Raw genomic sequence first — 22,554 nt, forward strand, 5'->3', positions numbered from 1 at the left:
CGTACCTTTATTGGTTTTACGTGTAATTATGAATTTCCTATCTCTACTTCGTAAAAAAATTGTTATATTAAAATTTGTTTTTAATATTTATCAGAATATTACTTTATTCTCATGTCATTATTTAAAGGCAAAAAGATATCATATGTTTCTCTCCTCTAAAAAAATAATGTGGTCATCGTATTATTATTTTTTTCTTAATGTAACCCTTCAACTTAGAAAATAACTCAATTTAGCATTTTGACCAATATTTTTTTTTGTTACAGTGCTAACGTGGTAGTTCATAATGTTGACATGGCGGTCCATAGTGCTTATATGTATATCTACGGTGGTTGATGACATGACAGATAAGCTAATTTGGTAACTCAAACATAGCATATGGACTGTCATATCAGCACAATAAACTACCACTTCGGTATTATGAACTGTCACATTAGTATCATAATGACCAACATTAGAAAATGTTGATCAAAGGGCCACTGAGTTTGTTTTATGAGTTGGAGGGTCACTTTGAGAGAAAAAAAGAATACAATAGACGCATTGATTTTTTTTCAAAAGTATCGGATCTTCTTATGCCTTTTTTTGTTTTATTTAAACTGTTTTAGTTCTTAATGTTCTATTTTTTTTAATTGAAATTAACTTTTTTTATAGAAGTCATTAATTAATTAATTAATTAATGATTAATACTTATCATTGATTGTGGTACATTTAATTATACTAAAGTGATGACATGGTATTGTTATTTGTACTTAAATGTTGACAAGACATTTTTAAGCATACTTAAGTGTTATGTGGTACTATCATTTATGTGTAAGTGCTGTTATGATATGTATCATGTGTGCTTAAACAATGATGTGATGTCGCATGTGCTTAAGTACTCACGTGGTATTAATGTAGGTCGTTCATTTAAAAATTTAAAATTGACACATGTTTTTAGATTTTTTATATATTTTTTATCGAAAATATATTTTGTCCACTCTAAAATTTTATAAGTTTAATGTCGTTCCTCAAATTAAAATCATGTGTCCGTCCTTGATTTTGTATAAGGCTGAGTGAAGTCTTTTCAATGGAATTTTGAAGTCAACATGATTTATAAGATACTCTTTCGGCTTTGAGAGTGAAGGGTTGCAAATGGTAAACAACTTTGTGGCTCATAATTAATTGTTATATTTATAACAAAAAATTATAATTCAAAGTTCATTGCAGTGTTTTTTTAATTGTTATCTCATTTTCCAGGTTTTGTCGTAATTAATCCAGATCAACGTGCGTCGTACATTTGACTTTGTTAAATGAATCTTTCAGCGATGATTTTATACATATACAAGAGCTCGAATTCAAGATTTACTTAAGTGATATCAATTTGCTTACCATCTAACCAAGTTGAGTATATGTTTAATTGCTCCAATTTTCATTTATACTCTTATTAAGAATAGAATAATATTTTTTTTTATAAATCGGAGATAAATATAAGGTAATATCTGTTTAAATATTACTTTTAACCATTTGGCATTGAATGCTCGTTCCCTTGATATTCCTAGTGTTGAACTCGATGCATCAAGGAATAACAACAATTTTTTATCACCGAGGTCAGTCGGTTCGTGCAAGAAATTAAATATTTTATATTTTATTAAAATTACCTTTATTTTATTATAAATTTTAGGGTGGATAAGTTTGAAGCAATTGAAAGGCCCAATAAGAGTTGTAAATGGATCAGCTTTGTTAAACTGGGAAAAGTAAGCAAAACCCATTTCCACCCTTAAACCCTAACCGGAGCCTTTACTCGACTACTACTACGTTCAGCTTCTCCATCGGACGCTACAGTTTTCACTGTGAAAATGGCTTGGCGCAGTACAGGATCCTTCTCCCGCTCCGTCATCTCCGCCGCAAGGGCTCCTTCGCTCCGCTCCCCTCCGCCGCTGCCCCGTCTCCGTCCCCCGACTTCCTCTGCTCCCCGCCTCCAGTCCCGCCGCCTCTCTTATGCTCCAATCAGGTCATTGCTCTGAACACCTCTTTTGACTCCCCATCGGTTGAAAAAAAGAGAGAAGAAAACAGGAGTTTGCTCATTTTTCAGTCAACATCGTTTTCATATTTTGCTGTAACTGATTAGAAATGAGTGTTAGTGGAGATTTATTAGCTGCGAAGTCCAATTCATGCCGCGTTTATTGTCTTGTTAAAATGGTTTCTTAAATTTCAAAGGCCATATAAATCAGTGGAACTTGTTGGCAATATTGTTTTATATGAAAAAAATGAAGCTTGATTGTGGTTTTCTTATGTTTGTTTCAGAAATTTAGGAGAATTGGGATGTTTCCAATCGTTCTTGCCTCTGAATAGCATGGTCAAAATTGTTTTATTTGAAAAAAAATGAAGCTTGATTATGGTTTTCTTATGTTTGTTTCAGAAATTTAGGAGAATTGGGATGTTTTCCAATCATTCTAGCCTCTGAATAGCATGGTCAAAATTGATTTATTTGAAAAAAATGAAGCTTGATTATGGTTTTCTTTTTGTTTTTTTCAGAAATTTTGGAGAATTGGGATGTTTCCAGTCATTCTTGCCTCTGAATAGCATGATTCCCACAGCTTGTCTCACATCACACCTGACTGTTAACGTGCGGGCTTGTTGCGAGCTGTCTCACGGTACCTTCTGCCGAACTTGTCAGGATCGCTAGTATTCTCTTTGTGAGTCTTACTATTTCTTGGGTACATGAAAACGAAAAGCGGAGCTTTTCCCGATTGTTGTTATTCACTTCTCTTGAGACTTGAATAACTTCAAATTTGCAAAAAAAAATCACAATTGCGTTTATATTGCTGTTAATGGGACAAGGAAAAAGAATTGGGTTTCCTTATAATTGCTTTATGTTTGTCTTGTTAAACTCACCTAAACAGGCGTAAATTAGGTGAATTTGTTAGTTCTTTAAATTCAGTTAATTAAAAGGAAACGGGATTGGTTTATATAGGGAGGAATGGAAAAGATGGCTGATGCACGTCGACTTTCAATCGGCCAAAGGATGGAGAATTGTACGACTTTGTAGGTTCATATTTTTCTTACTATTGTTTCACCTTTTATCATGAAAAATGTACTTACTAAGCATATTCATGCCGAGTAACTTGAAAACTAAAGGACTTGGATATATAAACTAAGAAACAAAGGATTTTATTGTTCTTTTGCTCGACATATTTTAACCTTTTTCCTCTTTCTTCTCTGAAGAAACTAGCTCTTTAGTATGTTGGTCACTCAGTGCTGCCATTGTCGTAGGCTATATGAGAAAATAAATTGATCTAAAGACCTAGTACTTCCTTGTTAAATAAGTCGCTACGAAATGCTAATTCCTAACTTTGATCCTGGAATGCATGCGCTGTAATCTACATATGATCCTATGCCTTTTAATAAGTAAAGAAACTGTACTCGGTTTTTAATTGATGTTTTCTTGCTTCTCAGTACTAGATGTTTTTAGTTTTTACTATTACATCATACTTTTTCCTTTTGTTAAACTATAATAAAAAATTGTGTCTTTACTTATATTACTCAAATTCAGGCATTGGGTATTAGATATGGGTAATATCTAGCACGGCTACACTCAATTGTCTCTACATTTTTTTGTATATATTTAGAGGATCATACCCCACTACCATGTTTGAATATGTGTCAGACATAGGATGTTGGAAGCAAATACTTCGGGGAAAAATGAAGGGTCGTAGTAACATAGATCTTTACTTGTTTACTTTAGCTGTTCGCCTGTTCCAAATATTTGGTCCTTAGTGTGCAGTGAACATTCATGCCGGTGATGTAGTACATTGTAGTTAACTCGACATCATGTTATGTTACGTAGTGTCAAATATTGGTATGAATTATGCTGTTCATTGGGAATGCTTGCACTCTTTGAATGCTCTGTGCCCGACGATTTTTCTATAATTAGAACATTCATTTTTGAGGTCATCGCTTAAATCTTTTTGTTTCTTTCCTATACTGTCTGTGCCCGACAATTTGTGGTGTATCGCTTTTTCATACAAGTAAAACAGATTCCAATGGCATTCATTGATTGAAATTGAATAACAAATGTTGAATAACAAATGAATTTGATACAACTTGAAGCTTGCTGTGGTTTGACAGCTTATCCGAAACGATGAGGATAACTTCTTGTGTTTCCATTGCAGGTACTTGAAAGGCCATGGATGAGCACAGCAGAATGAGGGTGTATGAGATTAGTTTGTCACTTTGGGAATCAGAGGCTAGGTCTTCTGAGTAAACAGATTATCAAATAAAAAGACATGTTTTGTTTTACGATACCACCGAGGAAGAAACCCGTAATTCTCTTAACGATCTCCGTGTTCGGGACATTAGTCTTGCTCCGATTGATCAGTTCCTTTTGGTTTGTGATTTAGTTCGTCATGTGATGCCTGATGCATGGTATTGACAGCTTAGAATATCTTTCAAGTTGGAAACTCAAAAATTAATAACAATGAGTACACCATATATCAATCATCTTCTCCACATTCCATTTTTTCTTTCGGATATGGCGTTTTCGTAAGCACTTTTGACAGCGATTTCCTGATTAGCTGATGGATGGTTGAAGCTCCATCTAACCTTCATAAATAAGAGAAGGCTTAATTGTAAAATAAGTGATAAAAATTATACTACTTTTTTCAAGTAGGTGTTCAAACTCTTTTTCGATCGTTCTACTTTAGGTGCTCAGATCATTGAATTTCACTGTTATTTAAGTGGTATATGTCACGTTCTAGTTATTTTAAAAATTTTATTTAAAATAAAAAAATAAAAATTGTATGGTTAAAAAAAACTTCAAAATTTTGAAAAACTAAAAAAAAATTTTGAAAACTTAAATTTCAATCTCTAATCATGATGGCCATCGTCGTTTGACGTCGATCGAACATTCACCAGAACCTTTACCCTATGACAAGCCAAACTCGACGATAATGTCGCATCTTTGACGAAGGAAACGACAAAATCGTGTCTCCAACGATGCACACGATGGCAGGGAAGATGACAGCTGACAAGGGCGACGTTAACGATGGCAACCTTGGCCAGTAAGGCAGGTTAAGGTTAGGGATTTGTTTTTTTTGTAATTTTAGAAAAAAATTATCGTCATGCTTAGACGACTATCGTTTTTTAACGAAAATGGACGAGTTTGGAACCTAATGAATAGTCGAGTGATCATTTTGTAACTTTTAATAGTCGAGTGACTCAACAAAACAATACTCTATATTCGAAGGATCATTTTATAACCTTTAATAATCGATGCACTTAATAAAACAATACTCTAAAATCAAAATATCACTCTATCCTCGTAAGTATTGATTATTTTGGCCTCCCGCCAATAATAATGCTTCTAAAACGAAAATGACTTTTAGGGGGCGTTTGGTTCAGGGTATCTCATATTACTGGGGGAATGAAATGTCATTCCCCCGTTTGGTTGGCAAACATTTCCAGACCCCAGTAATAAGTTATTACGAACAGTGGTATTTTGGGGGTATATTACCGGGAATGTGATTACCCATTTCCTTAGGTATTGTTACATTCCCTGCGTTTTGGACTAAAATGCCCTTATTTTTTTTTCAAAAATATCTTTCTTCTCTCGTTGAATAAAAAAAATTCTATGAAAGTTAAATTACAAATTTATCCTTAAACTATTTTAGATTTACAAAAAAAATCCATAATTAGAATTTTATATGAAATTCAAGGGTTAAAATAAAATTTTACCCTTTCATTAAACCTATTTATCTTTTCAATTTTGTAAAAATATATATATATATATAAATTTTATGAATTTAAAATTTTTTAAAAATATATATAAATTAATTATAGTAATATTATAGTGGAATTCAACTTGTTACAAAACAAATATATAATAAAGATAATTTGGTAAAATATAAATTCAAATAATCTTTTATTACTTTAACCAATTACTGTAATCTTACATTTCTGCTAAACGAATCAAACACAAAATACAACATTCTCAGTAATCTTATTCCCACCGGTAATCTTATTCCCGCCGATAATCTTACATTCCGTAAACCAAACGCACCATTAATTTAAGATTTTAAAATCAAGAGTTCAAGTTGAAGGTGTCTGATTTCAAAATTAATAGTAAGATGGAAAAGTATTCGCATAAAGGATTATTATTCTTAAAAAATTTGGGTTTAAATAATTGTGTTTATAAGTATAATATATATTATCTTATAATTATTCTAGACTATTAAAAAAACATATATATTTATTACACGTGCAATTCAGATATGATGCATTAGATAAAAGAAATGAAATTTAAGAGACGTATTCTTTTTGTTGCCCTTCCGATTCTAGGGTTTTGCTTTTGCATTGAATAATTCTGACTGATCTGTGTCGCACACCTGGTCTTATTGAGTGAGTCTCCCTACGGAGATTTCCTGCATACAGAAAAACTTGAACTCGAGACTTGCTTAAACGATATTAAATTGTTTACCACTCGAACAAACTCTATGATAAAAAAAGTATTTTTTTTAATATATCGTAATCAAGTTATTCATGTCATAATTACACACATATTTAAAATTTAAGCTATGCAAGACTTGAGCTAAAGTTGATAACTAGATTCGCATTAAAACATGATTGATTGATATAATAATAATTATACTTTGAGAATTAAACCATATTATACTTTTATAGTAATTTAAAATCTTAATCATAATTTGAAGATATACGAAGCAATTAAATCAAATAAAATTTAACGAATTAATTAAATGATAGATTTAAGATTTAGAATTTAGGGTTTAATTTTTTCTCGATAATATCATTGTCTTTCTAATAATATTTTATCTTCAAAGTTCGAATTAATAGTCTAAATATATAGTCCATCATCCTGTCTTTGCCTGAAAAACATACTTATTTCAAATCAAATTTTGATTATTGGATGAAATTAAAATGCCAAAAAAATATATGGAGCTCAATTTGTCTTTAAATCAAACATAAAATAATTATGGTTTATAATAACTATCAACTAAACGCATTAAGGGTCTTACAATGTGTGCCCATTAAAGATAAGTATTGCGCTCTAGTAAGGACAAACTGAGATTCCTCATTGTTGTCATATTGTAAACTAAATAAAATTATGTACCTATAAAAAATAGCGTAAACTACGTGTTTAATATTTAAATTATTAATTTTAGTATCTAAATTTTTAATTTTTCCTAAAAATTATACCCAACATTTAATTTTTATTTTATTTTAACACCCCGTCGTTAAAAACTTAATTTATTTAGTACCTAAACTATCAATTTTAATCCCTTTTAGTACCAAAACTTTCAATTTTTTTAAAATTTAACATTAAATTTTGAACGGGTACTAAAATGAACAAAATCTAAAGTTTTTAACCATGAGTAGTAAAATGAAACAAAAATTAAACTTTACGTACTAAAACGAACCAAAAATAAATAGTTTGAGTACTAAATACGTAATTTACCCTAAATAAAAATATAATTTCGTATGTTGAGCTTTGCAAAATTTGATGGTGCTCAACTACATATTTAATCCTATCTTTTATTAGAAGTTTTAATGGAATATTGTTGGTGTAATTATGAATCTCATCCCTCTATTTTATGAAAACTGAATTTGTAACAATTTGAGCTTTGCAGTTTTAAGAAAATGCATATACAATCAAGAAGCAGTTGATCATTCGGCTCATATCCCTCTGCTGAGATATTCGACTCCGATTCGCGAATCGGAATGTATAAACAGAAACAAGAACTGAAGCAAAATTAGATCGAGCATATGTCGAAATGACTGAACTGTTTCATACAAGAAATGTTACTCTCTTCATTTGCTTTTAATGCTTAAAGATGGAATGATGATGCTGATGTATCCTATTGATTTCCATTGAAGCATATATAGAAAGCTTACATGTCGACACAAACCCATAGTTACTCCGAATCAGATGAGTCCGGGTTATAGCTTTGTCGGACACTCCTTTTGGTCTGTGCTCCGGCCTTCGATGACGATTCACCTTCGGAGAAGATGACTTGCGCTTTAGCCAATCTGTCTTCCAAATCTTCAGTGGAAAACTCATCCGTTCCTCCAAGCTCATCAAATCCCACCTGCAAAAGAAACACATCAGCTGTCAGCCCCAGCAGAAACAAGATGATCGAATTCGGATGTTACATTTTATATCTTTGATGTCGGAAACAAGCATTAACAATACCACATAATCATCCACTTTGGCATTTTTTATAAGGGCGAGTGTAGGAAGAACAACAATGTTGAGCCTCTCGGCCAAGAACGGGCTTTTCTCGGCATGGATTTTCACGAACCGAGTCTCGATATGTTGCTTTGCCAATGCACTCAAGTGCTTGTCCATCACCTGCAATTCAAGTCCAATGAGATGAATTGATTTGCCTTAAAACTTGACTAAGGTTTAACTAAGAATTTCATCTCTAATTTACAGAAACTGAAAAGTTAATCTCTCTACTTTAACTTGTCAGCAGTTTAATGATATATATGCACCAAATTAACAAAAATCAGTAGCCCAGTAATTTATATGCAACAGATTAGCAAAATCCATGGTTCAAGTTCAGGTGTTTTACAACAATTGGACTAATTTCTCAATTCTCATACACTTTGAGGACCGAATTCATAACTAGAACTTTGAATGATTACGAAAGAAGAAAAAGAAGAAACGCAGTACCTTGCAGGGCCAGTTTTCGCGGTAGAAGTGGCAAACGACTCGCTCACTAGCTTTAACGATTGAAAAGAAGTCCTTTTCAGCCGGAATCTCAGAGTATTCACCGTGGCCTAAACCGATCCAACGGCTCCGCTTCTCCGCCATCTTCTTCATCTGCTGCAACCTCCGCTCTCTGATAGCCTCCAGATCGTCGTCGTCGAGTCGATCCAACGCCGAAATCTCTTCGTCGATCTTGTCCTCCACCGCCTTCGCCACTGTCAGTACCTGCTTCTCCAGGATCTGGACAACAATGCAAAAAAATTAGAAGACAAAATCAAAGATCCACAGTTTGCAAAGGAAAGCTTACGGATTTGAATTGAAGTTTACCTCTTCAATCTTTGAATCCATTGATGGAATTTCAAAATTCGAAATTGAATTTGGGAAGAGGACCTTGAGTGAGTGATGGGGATATTTGTTTCGCTTTGATTTCTGAATATATTAGCAAAAGCGACGCCGCTTGTGTTTGGAAATTTAAAAAAAAAAAGGAGTTAAGAGTAAATTACGCGTTTAGCACCTAAACTATCAGTTTTAATCTATTTTAGCACCTAAACTTTCAGTTTTTTTCAAAACCATATTTAAAGTTTAGTTTTTTTTTCATTTTAGTATCTAGCCGTTAAAAACTTTAGTTTTTGTTTCATTTTAGTACCCCATTCAAAATTTAACATTATTTTTTAAGGAAAAAAATGCAAGTTTAGTCACTAAAACAGACCAAAACTGATAGTTTAAGTACTAAATGCATTAAACTTTTAACAGTGAGGTAGTAAAATAAAATGAAAATAAAATGAAAACTAAACGTTAGGTATGGTTTTGAAAAAATTGAAAGTCTATGTACTAAAACGAATCGAAATTAATAGTTTAAGTACTAAATACATATCCCATCCAAAAGTTAATTGCACTAGACATTCACATACTATTCCTGTATAATGGTCCAAATTAGAGGACATTATTTAATAGGTAACTAATTATTAAAAGTTATAAAATGAAATCTCAATTATAGGTTATTGCTTTGTTAAATCTTTCAACTCTTAAAAGTCATAAAATGGTCATCCAATTATTCGTATGAGTTTGTTTGTTTTTTTCTGTTAAAAAATCGATGACCGTCTGAGCTGAACATTGACTTCCAACTCAAATCACTATCAATTTTTTAATTAAAAATGACGAGTTTAGAGTATATAAATAGCTGATGACTGTTTTATAACTTTTAATAGTTGAAGGATTCAATAAAATAATATCTTGTAATTATAAAGTTAATTTCTTATATAAACTTAAATATAAATGAAGTTCAATTATGCACCTGATTATTCTGAATATAAATACAAAGTAATAATGTAGTTGATAATAATGAAGATATAGAATAATACCGCTACAAATATAAATAACAAAGACGCAATGATTATTTCCGTTTACATCCATGTACACATGCACACGTCTCATGGTGCAAGCAAGCAAACAACGAACGTGAAATTGAAGAGACGAAAAATGTTTGGTTCTTCTTTAAGTTTTCAAGGGCACTTGGGCTTGCCCTTGTTGTTGAGCTTGTCCCTATAGCAAGGGCACTGGTATTTGTTCCCATAAGTCCTAGATGGAACACGGTTGCACTCCTGGCAGCATATCCCACAGTCTTGAAACACCGATCCCACACCGCCGCCTTAATGCACCTCGCCCTGCACTTCCCCTCGCACGAGGCTGCTTCCAAACACCAATCATTAAACCATGCACCAGAAACCAGCGTTAAAAAAAAAGGCAAGAAAGAAGAAAATGGGTGTTATTATTATTATTAGCTTACGCGATCGAGGCTGTGCCATGGCAGCTTCCAGGACCGAGCAACTTAGAAGAAGAGAGCCGACCAGCAAAGTTGCAAACAAGATCTTCATTTTTGGTTTCGAATTGTTGTTGTCATGCGGTTTGAGATAATTTGTTCGAGTGTTGTAGATTTCTAAAGCAAGCAAGGGAGTGTATGTAACAGCCGGAGGTTTTATGGCGGATATCGAGGAGGATAGAGCGGTGGGTTTCGGCTTTAAGCACTTTTCACGCCGTGGGATTTAGAGCTTGCTGGCTGCCCTGCATCCTTTATCTCTCTGGGGTTTTTGTCCATTTGCGCTTCAACCCTAGGTTCTGTTAACTGTATTGCTGATGATTAGAGATGCACATAGCCGGATTTAAATCCGATCCGGATCGGATAAAAATCGATCCGGTTTTTTCACTAAGCCAAAAAACCGATTTATAAAAAAATCGGTTCGGATCATAACCGGTTTGGAGGGTCGGATGATGTAACCGGTGTAACCGGTTTCGGTTTGAAAAAAATCGGTTTTTTTAAAAAACCGTTTTTAATCCGGTAAAAAATCCAGTCATCTAATTTTTTAAACCTCAGATCGGATTTTTAAACCCCAGACCGGATTTTTTTCCAGATAAAAAACCAGTTTTTTATCCGGTTTTTTCAAACCGGTTTTTAATCCGGTAAAAAATCCGTTCGTCCAATTTTTTCCCAAACCGGTTATACTATCCGGTTTTAAAATATCCGATCCGGTTTAAAAAAACCGATTTTTCCCAAATCCGATTTCGAATATTTTTTGCGTAAAATCGAATATTCGGATTTTTTGTACACCTCTACCGATGATCATCAGGAAGTCCGGCACGTTCATGAAATTACACGTTACATAATTAATGATCGGCATGGATTCGACTTATAGATTTTGATTCGATCCGGTTGTCTCGGATTTTAGTTAGATCTTTATTTTATTTAATAAAAATTTAATCATATATACATATCCGATCTGATTCAATATCTATTTTAAAAATCGTATCAAATTTCGAGTCGGATAAATTTTTTTAAAATCCAGGTGAGATTGGTTTCATGTTTGGGCAAAAACTCAGCCAAGCCCAACCTATACCCCATCCCTATACATGATGGTTCCAATTTATTTACTATTAAAATTCATTTGGTTTCTGAAAAACCAAACTTGTATCAATTAGATTCATGCAAAATTTAAAGGGAAAAAACTATTTTAAGTTATTTTCTCTAATTATATATAAATATTTATTTTTATATTATACAAATTAACTATAAAATAAATAAATAAAATTAGAATTCGGTTCAAATGATTACCATTTTTTCTTGGGAGTTAAGAACCAAGCCGAATCAAATTTAATAAAATAAAACCGAACACTTTGAATAGAGGCTAAACCAGTAATGTTAGATTTGAATCCAGTTTATAGACAATGAAAATGATTAATCTCGAAAGAGTTGCATTTTCAAGAACAGGTTCCAAAGTACCAAGTTTAATTACTCAGATTATATATATAATATTAGATTATTATTCCATACATCAACAGTTAAGCTGTTTAACTTCACAAACGAAATTAAAAAATTGCCTCATATTAAGAACACAAGGCAATTCTTAATTCCGTTTGTGGAGTTAAAAGAGCTTCGATCGCCGATATATTCGATAATGATCCTTGTATATAGATTTTACGATGCTTCTCAGTTTAACATACACTATGTTCTAACCTGTATAAACTGTGATTGCTCAACTTACAGTTTGATAAGGTAGCATGATAGATAATGCGAGCTTTTGAATGTTGAATAAATTAACCTCCCATGCTATTGAATAGGAAAGTGCTCCCACCAGGAGATGATTCCTTGTTACACACTGAAGAAGCCAGCAAATTGACCTGAAAAGAAGGGTTTTCGCCGTCACTTTCAATATCGAGACACCCGGCTATATAAAGGAAAACAGCCATGCGAGATATGACATACCTTGACTATTTCGGATTTCGAGCTTGGTCGAGTATAGGCCGCTAAGATGCTCATGTTGAAAGCCTGGGAGCAATAACATTTGAAATTGATAATGGCAAGTGTATTATTATATACGAGCTTGAATGGAAATGCCAAGTGTGAAGAAGCACCAAAACAATAATTCACTCATAAGATATAACGACATCATGGTCAAACCAGCTAAAAATTGATTTGATTCGGATGTTCGTTGTTACTCTAAGAAACTTCCTCGAAAAAAGACTGCTCTTTTATGTGTTCGGTTTGACCCGGTATATAAATGATTCGAAAGGCAATAGGTAAAGCAAGGAAAAGACAGTAACCAAAATCTTGTTCACTGCAGAAGAGGGCATGCTTCTACTAGACATGTAATTCATATAACCATAAGAAACAAACAACAGCGTATTTAACGAAAATTTAAAACAAAAAGTAAGTCACGCCGGAAAAAGAGTATCGACTAAATTTTTTCAAAATGTCAACATGCTGCTTCGTACATAATAGAGGTGGTAAATACCACCAGAAAAATGTTTAACTCACCCTAAAGGGATCCCCCCTCAATGACTGCACAAACATTGAACTCCCCGGAGCTTTTCCCTGCATGAAATATATGCATGAATATCCCTCGCTTTTTGGTATATGCACAAACACTAAAATTTCTGAACCTTACAAATTTTGGTCAATGTTGGGCAAGTGTCTGCACTTATCTATATTTCATAAATTAGAGAACATTGATGTTGGGCAAAATATGTGCAAATTTAAAGACACATACCTCCAAGGAAATATCCCTCAGACGTCTCCCAGTTTGGGCACAGCAAACTCGGACAACGTGTTCATCACAGCTCCCACTTATGATATAGTCCTTACCATTCAGGTAGTAGGACCGAGTGTAATTTAGGGAGCTGCCAGTAGTGGGTATATTAAAATCCAGGTGAAGGCGTCCATCAGCAGCTAGAAGCTGTGTGACCTGTCAATGTCAACATGTTAAAATCATACTAACATGTACTTCAATAAGAAAATCAAAGTAAAGGCTTCATTTAAAAGACATACTTATAAAAGGAGTAAATGCTAACAAATTACAATTAAAATGCAATGCAAAATTTAAATATAGAAAGAAGAAGAGAGCCAAAATGAACCAAGCGGCCTAAGTGCAAATAATAAGAAAAGGCACATTTCAATTGAGTTTTGCAAGTCTTGGCCAATGAGTTTCAACTTCGATAGAAAGGGAAACTAATGGATACTCGTGGTAGTACAGTATGGAGGCATTTCCACAACCACGAGAGTCATTACCCAAATTATGACCCTGTCAAAGTGGTAGTTTGTAAGAACTGTCACTAACTTTGCAGCAGCGGCTGCTTAATTTGAATCCAGCCTCTTGCACAGGTAAGATACAACTCTAAAATGAAATATGAGTGAAAAACAAAAATGATTATCATAAGAAAACCACAAGCTCTATTCACGGAAAATCTTTCCCGAAAGCAGTAAAATCGTAGAAAGAATTTCTAGCAAAATTTATTCTCACGAAACATTGATTTTCTTAAGTAAAGATTTTAAGGACCATGTTTACTATTAATAGACCAAGTATGAAATTCAAAGTCCGAATACATGGAAATTTTTCACCAGACTCTCAAACTAACAAAGTTACCTCATTGTCAACAGCTGAGACGAGAAGACAGTGATCATCTGGTGAGAAGCAGACCATCACATTTCCTTTAGAGCTTGAAGCTGTGTAGCAAGGCCTACTCGGGTTCTGTCTCAAGTCCCACATTTTAACATCCCGATCAAATGATGAAGTGGCAAAAACTGTCGGAGAATGGTTCGAAAACTTGACTACATTAATGTGTTCTTGGTGCATATTGGTGAACACTTGTAACCGTATTCCACTGTTGATATCATACAGAGCCACGTTTTTTGAGTACCCACTTGCAAGAAAGAGTTCATCCGTAGAGTTAACATGAACAGATGTTAATTGGTCAAACTCATCAAAGGTGACAGAACCATAACCAGCATGCATGATGTTGGATGTTGATGGGAAATGCTGAATATCATACAGCTTCAGCGAGCCATTATCTGAACCAGCTATCAGCTGAATGGAAAAGGTAAAAGATCAGATAGCTCAATAAATTGTTAAGATCTCTAAAAGCGGTAAGTGTGAATTTTCTACTAAAACAATAAAATTCATAAAAGGAAAAGAAAATAAAGTTATATAGGGAAATGCATCTATGAAGTTAGAGAGCACTAGAATTTAACCTATCTTAGGAGTGCGTCATGGTATTTACTCACCCTCGAGGGATACTTCTTGAGCCAACAGAGCCCCAACACACTATTCATTGCTCCAAGTGAAGGAATGTAACTAACAATTTTCTGCTTTTCATGGTTGACAATAACGACTTCACCATCCAAAGTTCCAAACACCATTAGGCCGGAGTTAGTTGGATGATACTCAAACTGCCTTGGACGAAAGCTCCTGTTTTCATCTCCCAAACCGCTGCTTGTGATAGACAGTGAATGCAGACATGGCCAAGCTGAAGAACCCATTTTTGCAGCACAAAGAGATCGGGTATAAAAATATGGTGACTTCCCAGCAGGATCTAATGGCATTTGCTTTCGTATTCGTAGGTTAGAGTGCTTTGCTCTAGTTTCACGCTTCTGCAATATACTAACGACATTTTCTTTATCGTATCTTCTATAAGGAAGGGATTCAAAATGTTTAAAATAAGTCCTATTAGCCATTTCTCTGTCAATATTTCTGATAGGTAAGTTATCCAAAACTTTCAACTGGGGTATTGAAGCTATCATGTACTCCCTATAATGTTTCTCACAGCATATTGGTGAAGCATGTTCAGAAATGTACTTGAATGAAGCATCTGCAACATGCCCTGAGGAGGAGGCACCCTCAGAAGACTCTACTCCATTTTGATTTGACAATGCAGAAGAAGAAACCTGTCAAACAAATCAGAATGATATTAAACAAGACAAGTATAATTCATGGCTCCACCTCCGGAGAACAACTCTAATAGTCAGTGATTCAATTAGGAAATAGGAATTTAGACTGAACACCATAACTAAATCCTAACATGGTATTCACAAACATTCCCCAATCTAAACATTTTGTTGAACACCACAAATAAATCCTAACACATTCTCATTCTTTTCCAATCTATAAAATAAATAAATTACCACCTAATACTAAGACAGATTATGAGAAATGAGAAGAAAATACTAATAAGAATAACTACTAACGTTAAAATAACTTCAAATTTTGAATAATTTAACTAGCATATCAAGAATTATCTGTCCGACACAAAATTATATCTCCTTGATATTAAAGAAGAAGCTAATAACTTCTCCTTTTAGCACCTTAATACCCCCAAAATCAGCAAAATATATCAAGGAACTGGTGATTAGAGGCTATAGATTCACCTCAGTCAGTAGATTACTTTCTCTGTTCCACCCAGGAGGTGCATTGGATGATGCGTACATGTGAGAATTCTCTAGGTGAATAGAAAAGTCTATTTCACTATCATCTGAAGACTCCTCATTTGTGCTTTGAAAATTCTGATTCATACTGAATGGAAGCAAATTTCTTATTGCATTTTCAGTCACGACATCAAGATCTATAAGTATATCAAGACTAACAGGTGGCATCCCAGGGAAAGAAACATTGTTTGGCTGACTGCTGGGTCCAGGTTGATCATCACCACTGGATGATCCAGAGGAGCCAACATCATTGCAGCATAACCAATTTTGAAACCTAAGCTCCACCAGCGAATGAAGTTTGGAAAGTGCGGCAATTGTAGTCCATAAGTTGGAAACTCTGGTCTCACACATTGAGAGACACATCAGATTCGGCATGCAAGAAAAACAATCCTCACGGAAGCTACTGAGAGTAGTGCTATAGTCAAGGTTAAGGGAGTGCAACCACATAAATTCACCCACCAAGTTGAGCTTCCGAAAATGCGAAGACCTCAAGTTTAGAACTTGGCATTGTAGACCTCGCTGAGAAAGATCCCTGGTCGTATAACTCAAATTAGTTCAAAAAAAATCAGACATAAAATAAAACCATTTAGTCAACTTCACAAAGTTTACCGATAGAGCTAAAGCAACTATCTTAACATGCATAATCAACTTACAAAACTTACAAAACGAAAACATAAGCAAAATAGAGAGAGAAGGAGAACCTAAATTTAACATAATATTTGGAGCAAAAGAAATCACCATTTTCAAGAACATTCTCAGAATTACACAACTTGGGTTTGTATAGCAAATTTACATATCAAACAGATTCATTGGAGAGAGGGGGTGAGGGGAATATAGGAAGAGAAAAAGAACCAAATCTTTCAAAAGCCAAATTGAAAAAATGATATCCCCATCTAAGTCAATCCAAATATTATCTAAACAACAAGTGATATCCCCATCTAAGCCGATCCAAGTATAACTAAACGACAAGTGAAAAACCCATCTAAGACAATCCATATATAACTAAACGACAAGTGATGTACCCAGCTGAACTTGTCCAAATATAACTAAACAACACGTGATATCCCCTTCTAAGCCGATCCAAATATAACTAAGCGACAAGTGATAGCCACTTTTAGCTAAAGGAAAGCTATATGGTCAAGATCTATAGGGATTTTTATTTTCTTCGACAATGTAGACTTCTTTTTTCGCAAAGATCAGTTGCATGCTTCTTCCAAAAGCATTTGTAATATACAGTGAGATCAGGTCCAGAGGAAGTAAATTTATCTTGAAGATGCAAAGTAAACCAGAAAAGCACAATCATCAAAATTATTGAATGAAAATATGCTAAATATTTACTCAATCTTACTCTTAACTAGCATTAAAAGGTTATAGATTCTTTAAAAAATAGAAATCAGATTAAATCCATGTGTACTTTTTCTAGTCGCACTGATTTAGGATTTCATCCTAATATCTTCAGGCAACTGCATAAATGCAAAGAGTATTTATTACTACATTGTGAAACGCTGCAAGCTGAAAATCTGGAGGGAACTACCAAGAGAGGAAACTCATCTAACTCTTCAGAAACTGTTGTTTCAACATATTACATGATATATAGATAACATTAACTCATGACTATAGAACTCACTGGTGTTTCTTATATTTCAATGGAGAGTTTATTGATTGTCAATCTCCCTTTATGTTGATTATCAACTTCACTTCTTGATTTTTATCATACAGTGCAAGTACAATGACCCCCTCCCCTACCCTAGTTGAATTTTAAACTTACCATAAATACCTTAAGATTCATATGAACCTACACCCTCTGTCCCTGCTAGACAGTTGTTATTAGAAAAATGTCAAATGAATATATCACCTTCAAAATATTGTACCAAGAAATAAACGAAGGAACTAAGTTATAAGAACTCATAGAACAAAATTAAAAAATGAGAATCATAACCTCATCTCTTTTCTACCACCACCTTCTTACAATTTGAACACAAATCCAATTATTGCATGCCAATGCTAACACCACAAGATTCTTTTTAAAAAGAAAACATTAATATTGAAACATTCAAAATAAAATAAAAGGTGAATAACAAAAATAAAATGAAGGGAGTGGTCTTCCGTGGGACATGTATAAATTCTGACACGTTTAAACAAGTAGAGAATCAGATACTTTACTACATGCTAAAGCATAATTAACACTGTTATACCGCAAGAAGTCCTTCCCAAATGATAAATCCTGGAGATCAACTATTCGAAGTTTCTGACCAATAGATCGCATCAGTAACAAAGCATATTCTCCATTCAATGCACAAGATGATTCATTGAGCACATCAACTGCTTCAATCTCAGATTCACTGATTCTCGTAGTCACTTCAAGGAGAGGGTGAAAATCAATATCCTTCACATGGTCCAATAAAACCTCCATTATACATACCTCATGATGGGATCTTTTAACATCAGCCTGAAAAGTTCAATAAAAAAAGATATTTATCATATTTAACTTGCACGACCATCAGAAAAAGAATTATAAACAGGCACCAAAAAAAGAAGAAACATAATGTTTCTTCAGCGCAAGAAATCCAAGGAGAGAAGAAAATACGGTTAATGCTTATCATATTTAACCACAGAAATCAATCTCTCTTCATCACATTTGATAAAGAAGAAGGATGCAGTCCTTCGGCCAGAGCTTTAGACATGATATTAGGTTAAAAACATTCAAATGAGACTTTATATAACAGCTTGCCTTCTTCTACCACTAAGATTTGTGCATTAGTACCAAAGGGTGCCAAACCCCGTGCCAGCATAATAGGCACACCTAAAGGCTACAACCAAAAACAATCTGGACTACATTATTCAGATATCAATATTACATTTCTTATCTTATTAACCAAGAACCAGGATGCAAATAATCAGAGTTAAAGTTCTAGGGGGCTTTAGATATTTGCTAATATATGATTATATTTGAGAATTAAAAAATATTTGGGCATTTTCTTCAAAGTCTTGAATTTCTAGAGTATTCATTGCTCATGCAACATCACTAACCATGCTTAGCCGTAACAAACCAGTTTCTGTTTCACTAGTTCACGTGTAAGCCACAGAACCAGCTAAACAACTTTTTCACTTCACCAAATCATCCATCATAAGAATTCACCAAGAAGCATCACTCCATGCATGATCATAGATGAATTAAGCATAAACAACATGCCTGGGCTTTTAGATGGATGATTATCTACACAGTGTACAATCAAACATTTCATAACAAGACTGAACCCCAAAAAACCAACTCCTAGAACATCTTGATCACACAATGTATAATAATCGGAATTATTCCTAACTTACCAACTACCATCTAAAATAGGTCTGAACAAAGAACTTGAAAACATTAAGCATGATGCCAAAAAAAAAAAATCTTGCTCTCGCAGCAGTATAACTAAATGCACCACACTCGCGAGATAACACAGCTGTAAAGAATATTCAATTATCCGTCTCATATTCAACGTTACAATTGAAATACACTGATAGCACGACTGAATGATCAGAAAAATCACAAGCCTGGAAAGCCAATTTGAGGTTCCTAATCTAATGATCAGAAGCTCCGACCGCATTCGTCTAATTTCTCAACACTCAAGAGTTCATTTCAAAGCATTGGGAAACATACAGAATACATGTTGCGATACTAAAATTCAATAATAACTTATCGGGAGTCGGGACAAACCTTAAAGAGAGAAGATAAAAATCCAGAGTTCGGTGCGACACCGTACCTCCTGCATGATTCAATGTATCTGCAACCAAACTCATCAGCATAATTTCCATTTTTAAAAATTAACTTCCATATGTCAACTCAATGGAGAAGTAGTTCAGAAGGCAATAGAATTAGGAAAATAAATTAAACAAGTAATCAATAACTAAGGTTGCATGTTGACATTTCATCATTTCGAGCAAGAAATTCTAGGTTTTCACGCAAAAGATTAAAATCTAGCAAAAGAAACAGTCGGTAAACGAGGCGATAAAAGTGTAATCCGTCGAATAAGGAAGTAGATTAAAGATTTTCTAAAAATTGATCGAAAGGAACAACAGAAACTTACATTGCTCCCAAGGCTGGGATTTTGGTGACCATAGCGATTCAACTCTTCAAAACTTTAAGATTTCCAGAGAAAGAAGAAGAAGAACAAAGAAAGAAGCGAGAAAAAAACAGTTAATCCATTTTTCAAGGATTTGTTGAATAATTGTATTTGGCTGCTTTCATTTTACACAGCTAATATTGCAGGGAATCAGAAGGGCGATCTTGGAAAACCACATGAATTTTGCAGAATGACGGAATCTGATGGGCAATATCGGAAAATAACATATGGAAACACGTTTACTAATTGGAAAAATCTAAGCGACAAATTTAGATTAAGTAATGATAGAAAATAAATGTAATTGAAAATTTGACGAAAAAATTAATATTTTCGTTTGAATTTTAAATTAGATTATCGTATGGTTAAATGGTTGTCCCTTGTTCTCGTATGTAATGGGTAAAGGGAGGTAAGATAGTAGGCTGCTCCCAACACTAGGTTGAAAGCAGCTTCCGTAAGAGACCTCCAAATTATGAAATACTCTCCATGGGGCTCGATCTCACGACCTCAAAGTTAAGAATCTTATGCTCTACCAACTGAACTGGATGATCATTTTTATTAATTAAATATAATATCAAAATTAACCCTCAATGTTTATTAAAAAATCATTTTGTCTCTTATTCTATTTTTAAAATATTTTAGTCTTCAATGTTTTATTTTAGAAAAAAATATCAACATTTGATAGAAAAATTACTTCATCTCTTAATCCATTTTAAAAGACATTTTAACAATCAACGTTTCATTTTAGGTTAAAAAATTATTATTTTAGAACATTATTTTTGTGATAATTAATAGTTTTAATGTATAGAAAAAAAATTATTATCTCAAAGTGAAACGTTGTGATTAAAATGCTCTAAAAAGTTAAAAAAAAAAATCAAAATGACTATTTTAACGGTAGAGCGAAAGCGGTTTCACTGATATTTTTGGAAATGTACGATTCTGGCCTCGTCCCAGATGCGATCTCTTATAACACCTTCGTCGCAAGTTATGCAGCCGATTCCATGTTCGCGGAGGCCATCGATGTTGTCCGATTCATGATTAGGCACTGCTGTAAACCAAACCAGAATACATACAACTCCATGGTCGATGGATGGATATTGTAAACTTAGTCGTCGGGATGAGGCGAGGACGTTTATCGGCAGCCTTCCGAAGCTAGATCTGCATGTTTCCAAGGACGAGGAAATTAGATTATCGGACAGTATCATGGAAAAAAACGGATGCCATTGTAGCGTGGAGGAATTTCATTGCAAAACAGTCGATTAAACAAACGAAGCACAAAAATTAACTTACTTTGAAAGACAAAGCAAGTTAAGGCGGCCAACACGGAAGTTGCAAAACGTTTTAAGAACAGTAAATGATAATAAAAAAAGAAGCACTAATACAAGCTCTTATAAAGAAGTTGTGTTTATTCTATATCTTCGAATGGGTCATAGTTCTTGTAACACTCTAAATCAGTACGACATACAGTCGATCGATAAAAATGTCACATGGAACTACCGGAGTGGCTAACCAAAATTTTCTTTTAAATTTTTCCGTTTTAAAAATGTATGAGTAGTAACCACTCATGCTAAAATAAATCAACTACAATTTAAATAAAATAGTTTACATTAGGATCTCCCAAAATAATATTTAAATCATACAGACCATAGTTTAAAACGAGTTACGACTCATATAAAAATATACAAATCGGGGTTTACAATTATACATGCCCTCTAAAGATGAACTCGAGACGTTCTCTACATTATTTGGGTCTGGATCACTACTGTCAAAAAGTCCTCGAACTGTTCCTCGACTAACATGCGTAAGGAAACAAATTCAAAACACTGAGCTAATTAGCCCAGTGTCACACTAACAACTAAGTCATACTAAAAGTGTTCATGTCATGCTCAAGCTAATTTATAACTGCAATAGTGAGTATATTCGTATACCGCACTCTCTACTCTATGGTAGACAACATGGTGCGGTTGAGGGTTCTGCATCTTGGAGCTCACACACTCCTCTAGTTAACCGAGGCTGGTTGCCCGGAATCTCTGCATCGGTTAACCCTCTCGACTAGCCCACTCATTGAGTGTCGGACCTTGCGCCCAAGCTAGTTAGCTTTAAATGCCTCGTATACTACCTAATGATATAGCCGGACTGAATCTATACTTTCGAAAATGCTAGCATTTTCTAAAAGAACTCAGGTGTCCTGATCGTTTCCCTAACATCATCCAAGGTTATTTTTATGTCATCCTAATTGATATTGTTTCTAAGTGTAATATTAATGATTATCATTAATATTCTCACTTGTAGTCTTATTTGATGATAAAAAGAAGTGTTGGGGTACCTCAAGTCTAATTCTCTTAAAAACTGACATTTTTGCCCAAAACAGATTGAAAGTATCGATACTAGCCCAAGGGTATCGATACTCCTGCAAAAATTTCGATACTTTATATAAGTATTGATAGTTTTAAACATTTTGTTCTGCCCAAATTCGAAACTTTCTAGTAGTTTTGAAA

The 22,554-nt window shown here is 34.0% G+C and overlaps 3 protein-coding genes and 1 pseudogene across 6 annotated transcripts; 1 reads left to right on the plus strand and 3 right to left on the minus strand.

Moving 5' to 3' along the window:
* The first annotated feature begins 1,772 nt into the window (after positions 1-1,772).
* On the plus strand, positions 1,773-4,252 carry LOC120171520. 4 transcript variants are annotated; one of them, XR_005520879.1, is made up of 4 exons: positions 1,773-1,987; positions 2,512-2,672; positions 2,951-3,021; positions 4,149-4,252. XR_005520879.1 is itself a non-coding variant. In XM_039179222.1 (4 exons), the coding sequence occupies exons 1-3, from the start codon at positions 1,833-1,835 to the stop codon at positions 2,971-2,973; spliced, it is 297 nt and encodes a 98-aa protein (XP_039035153.1). In that variant the 5' UTR covers positions 1,774-1,832; the 3' UTR covers positions 2,974-3,021; positions 4,149-4,252. The 4 variants fall into 4 exon arrangements, 3 of the variants coding, with proteins under 3 accessions (XP_039035153.1, XP_039035152.1, XP_039035154.1); XM_039179222.1 differs by having other exon boundaries at positions 1,774-1,987; positions 2,512-2,630; XM_039179221.1 differs by lacking the exon at positions 2,951-3,021 and having other exon boundaries at positions 1,774-1,987.
* Positions 4,253-7,636: 3,384 nt separating this feature from the next.
* Positions 7,637-9,115, minus strand: LOC120171517 (thioredoxin domain-containing protein 9 homolog). Its single transcript, XM_039179219.1, has 4 exons — positions 9,029-9,115; positions 8,666-8,941; positions 8,183-8,341; positions 7,637-8,078 (listed from the first exon to the last, which is right to left on the minus strand). The coding sequence occupies exons 1-4, from the start codon at positions 9,047-9,049 to the stop codon at positions 7,905-7,907; spliced, it is 630 nt and encodes a 209-aa protein (XP_039035150.1). The 5' UTR covers positions 9,050-9,115; the 3' UTR covers positions 7,637-7,904.
* Positions 9,116-10,071: 956 nt separating this feature from the next.
* On the minus strand, positions 10,072-10,799 carry LOC120171522 (annotated as a pseudogene).
* A 1,302-nt stretch (positions 10,800-12,101) lies between these two features.
* On the minus strand, positions 12,102-20,134 carry LOC120171513. Its single transcript, XM_039179216.1, has 10 exons — positions 20,024-20,134; positions 19,654-19,720; positions 18,146-18,399; positions 15,894-16,482; positions 14,754-15,413; positions 14,116-14,556; positions 13,243-13,437; positions 13,011-13,067; positions 12,459-12,521; positions 12,102-12,373 (listed from the first exon to the last, which is right to left on the minus strand). Exons 1-10 carry the CDS (start codon positions 20,053-20,055, stop codon positions 12,290-12,292), a joined length of 2,442 nt encoding a protein of 813 aa, XP_039035147.1. The 5' UTR covers positions 20,056-20,134; the 3' UTR covers positions 12,102-12,289.
* Between the last annotated feature and the right edge of the window lie 2,420 nt (positions 20,135-22,554).

This window comes from Hibiscus syriacus, unplaced genomic scaffold (assembly GCF_006381635.1).
Source record: "Hibiscus syriacus cultivar Baekdansim isolate YM2019G1 unplaced genomic scaffold, ASM638163v2 tig00111834_pilon, whole genome shotgun sequence".
In the NCBI taxonomy this organism is placed as follows: Eukaryota; Viridiplantae; Streptophyta; class Magnoliopsida; order Malvales; family Malvaceae; genus Hibiscus; species Hibiscus syriacus.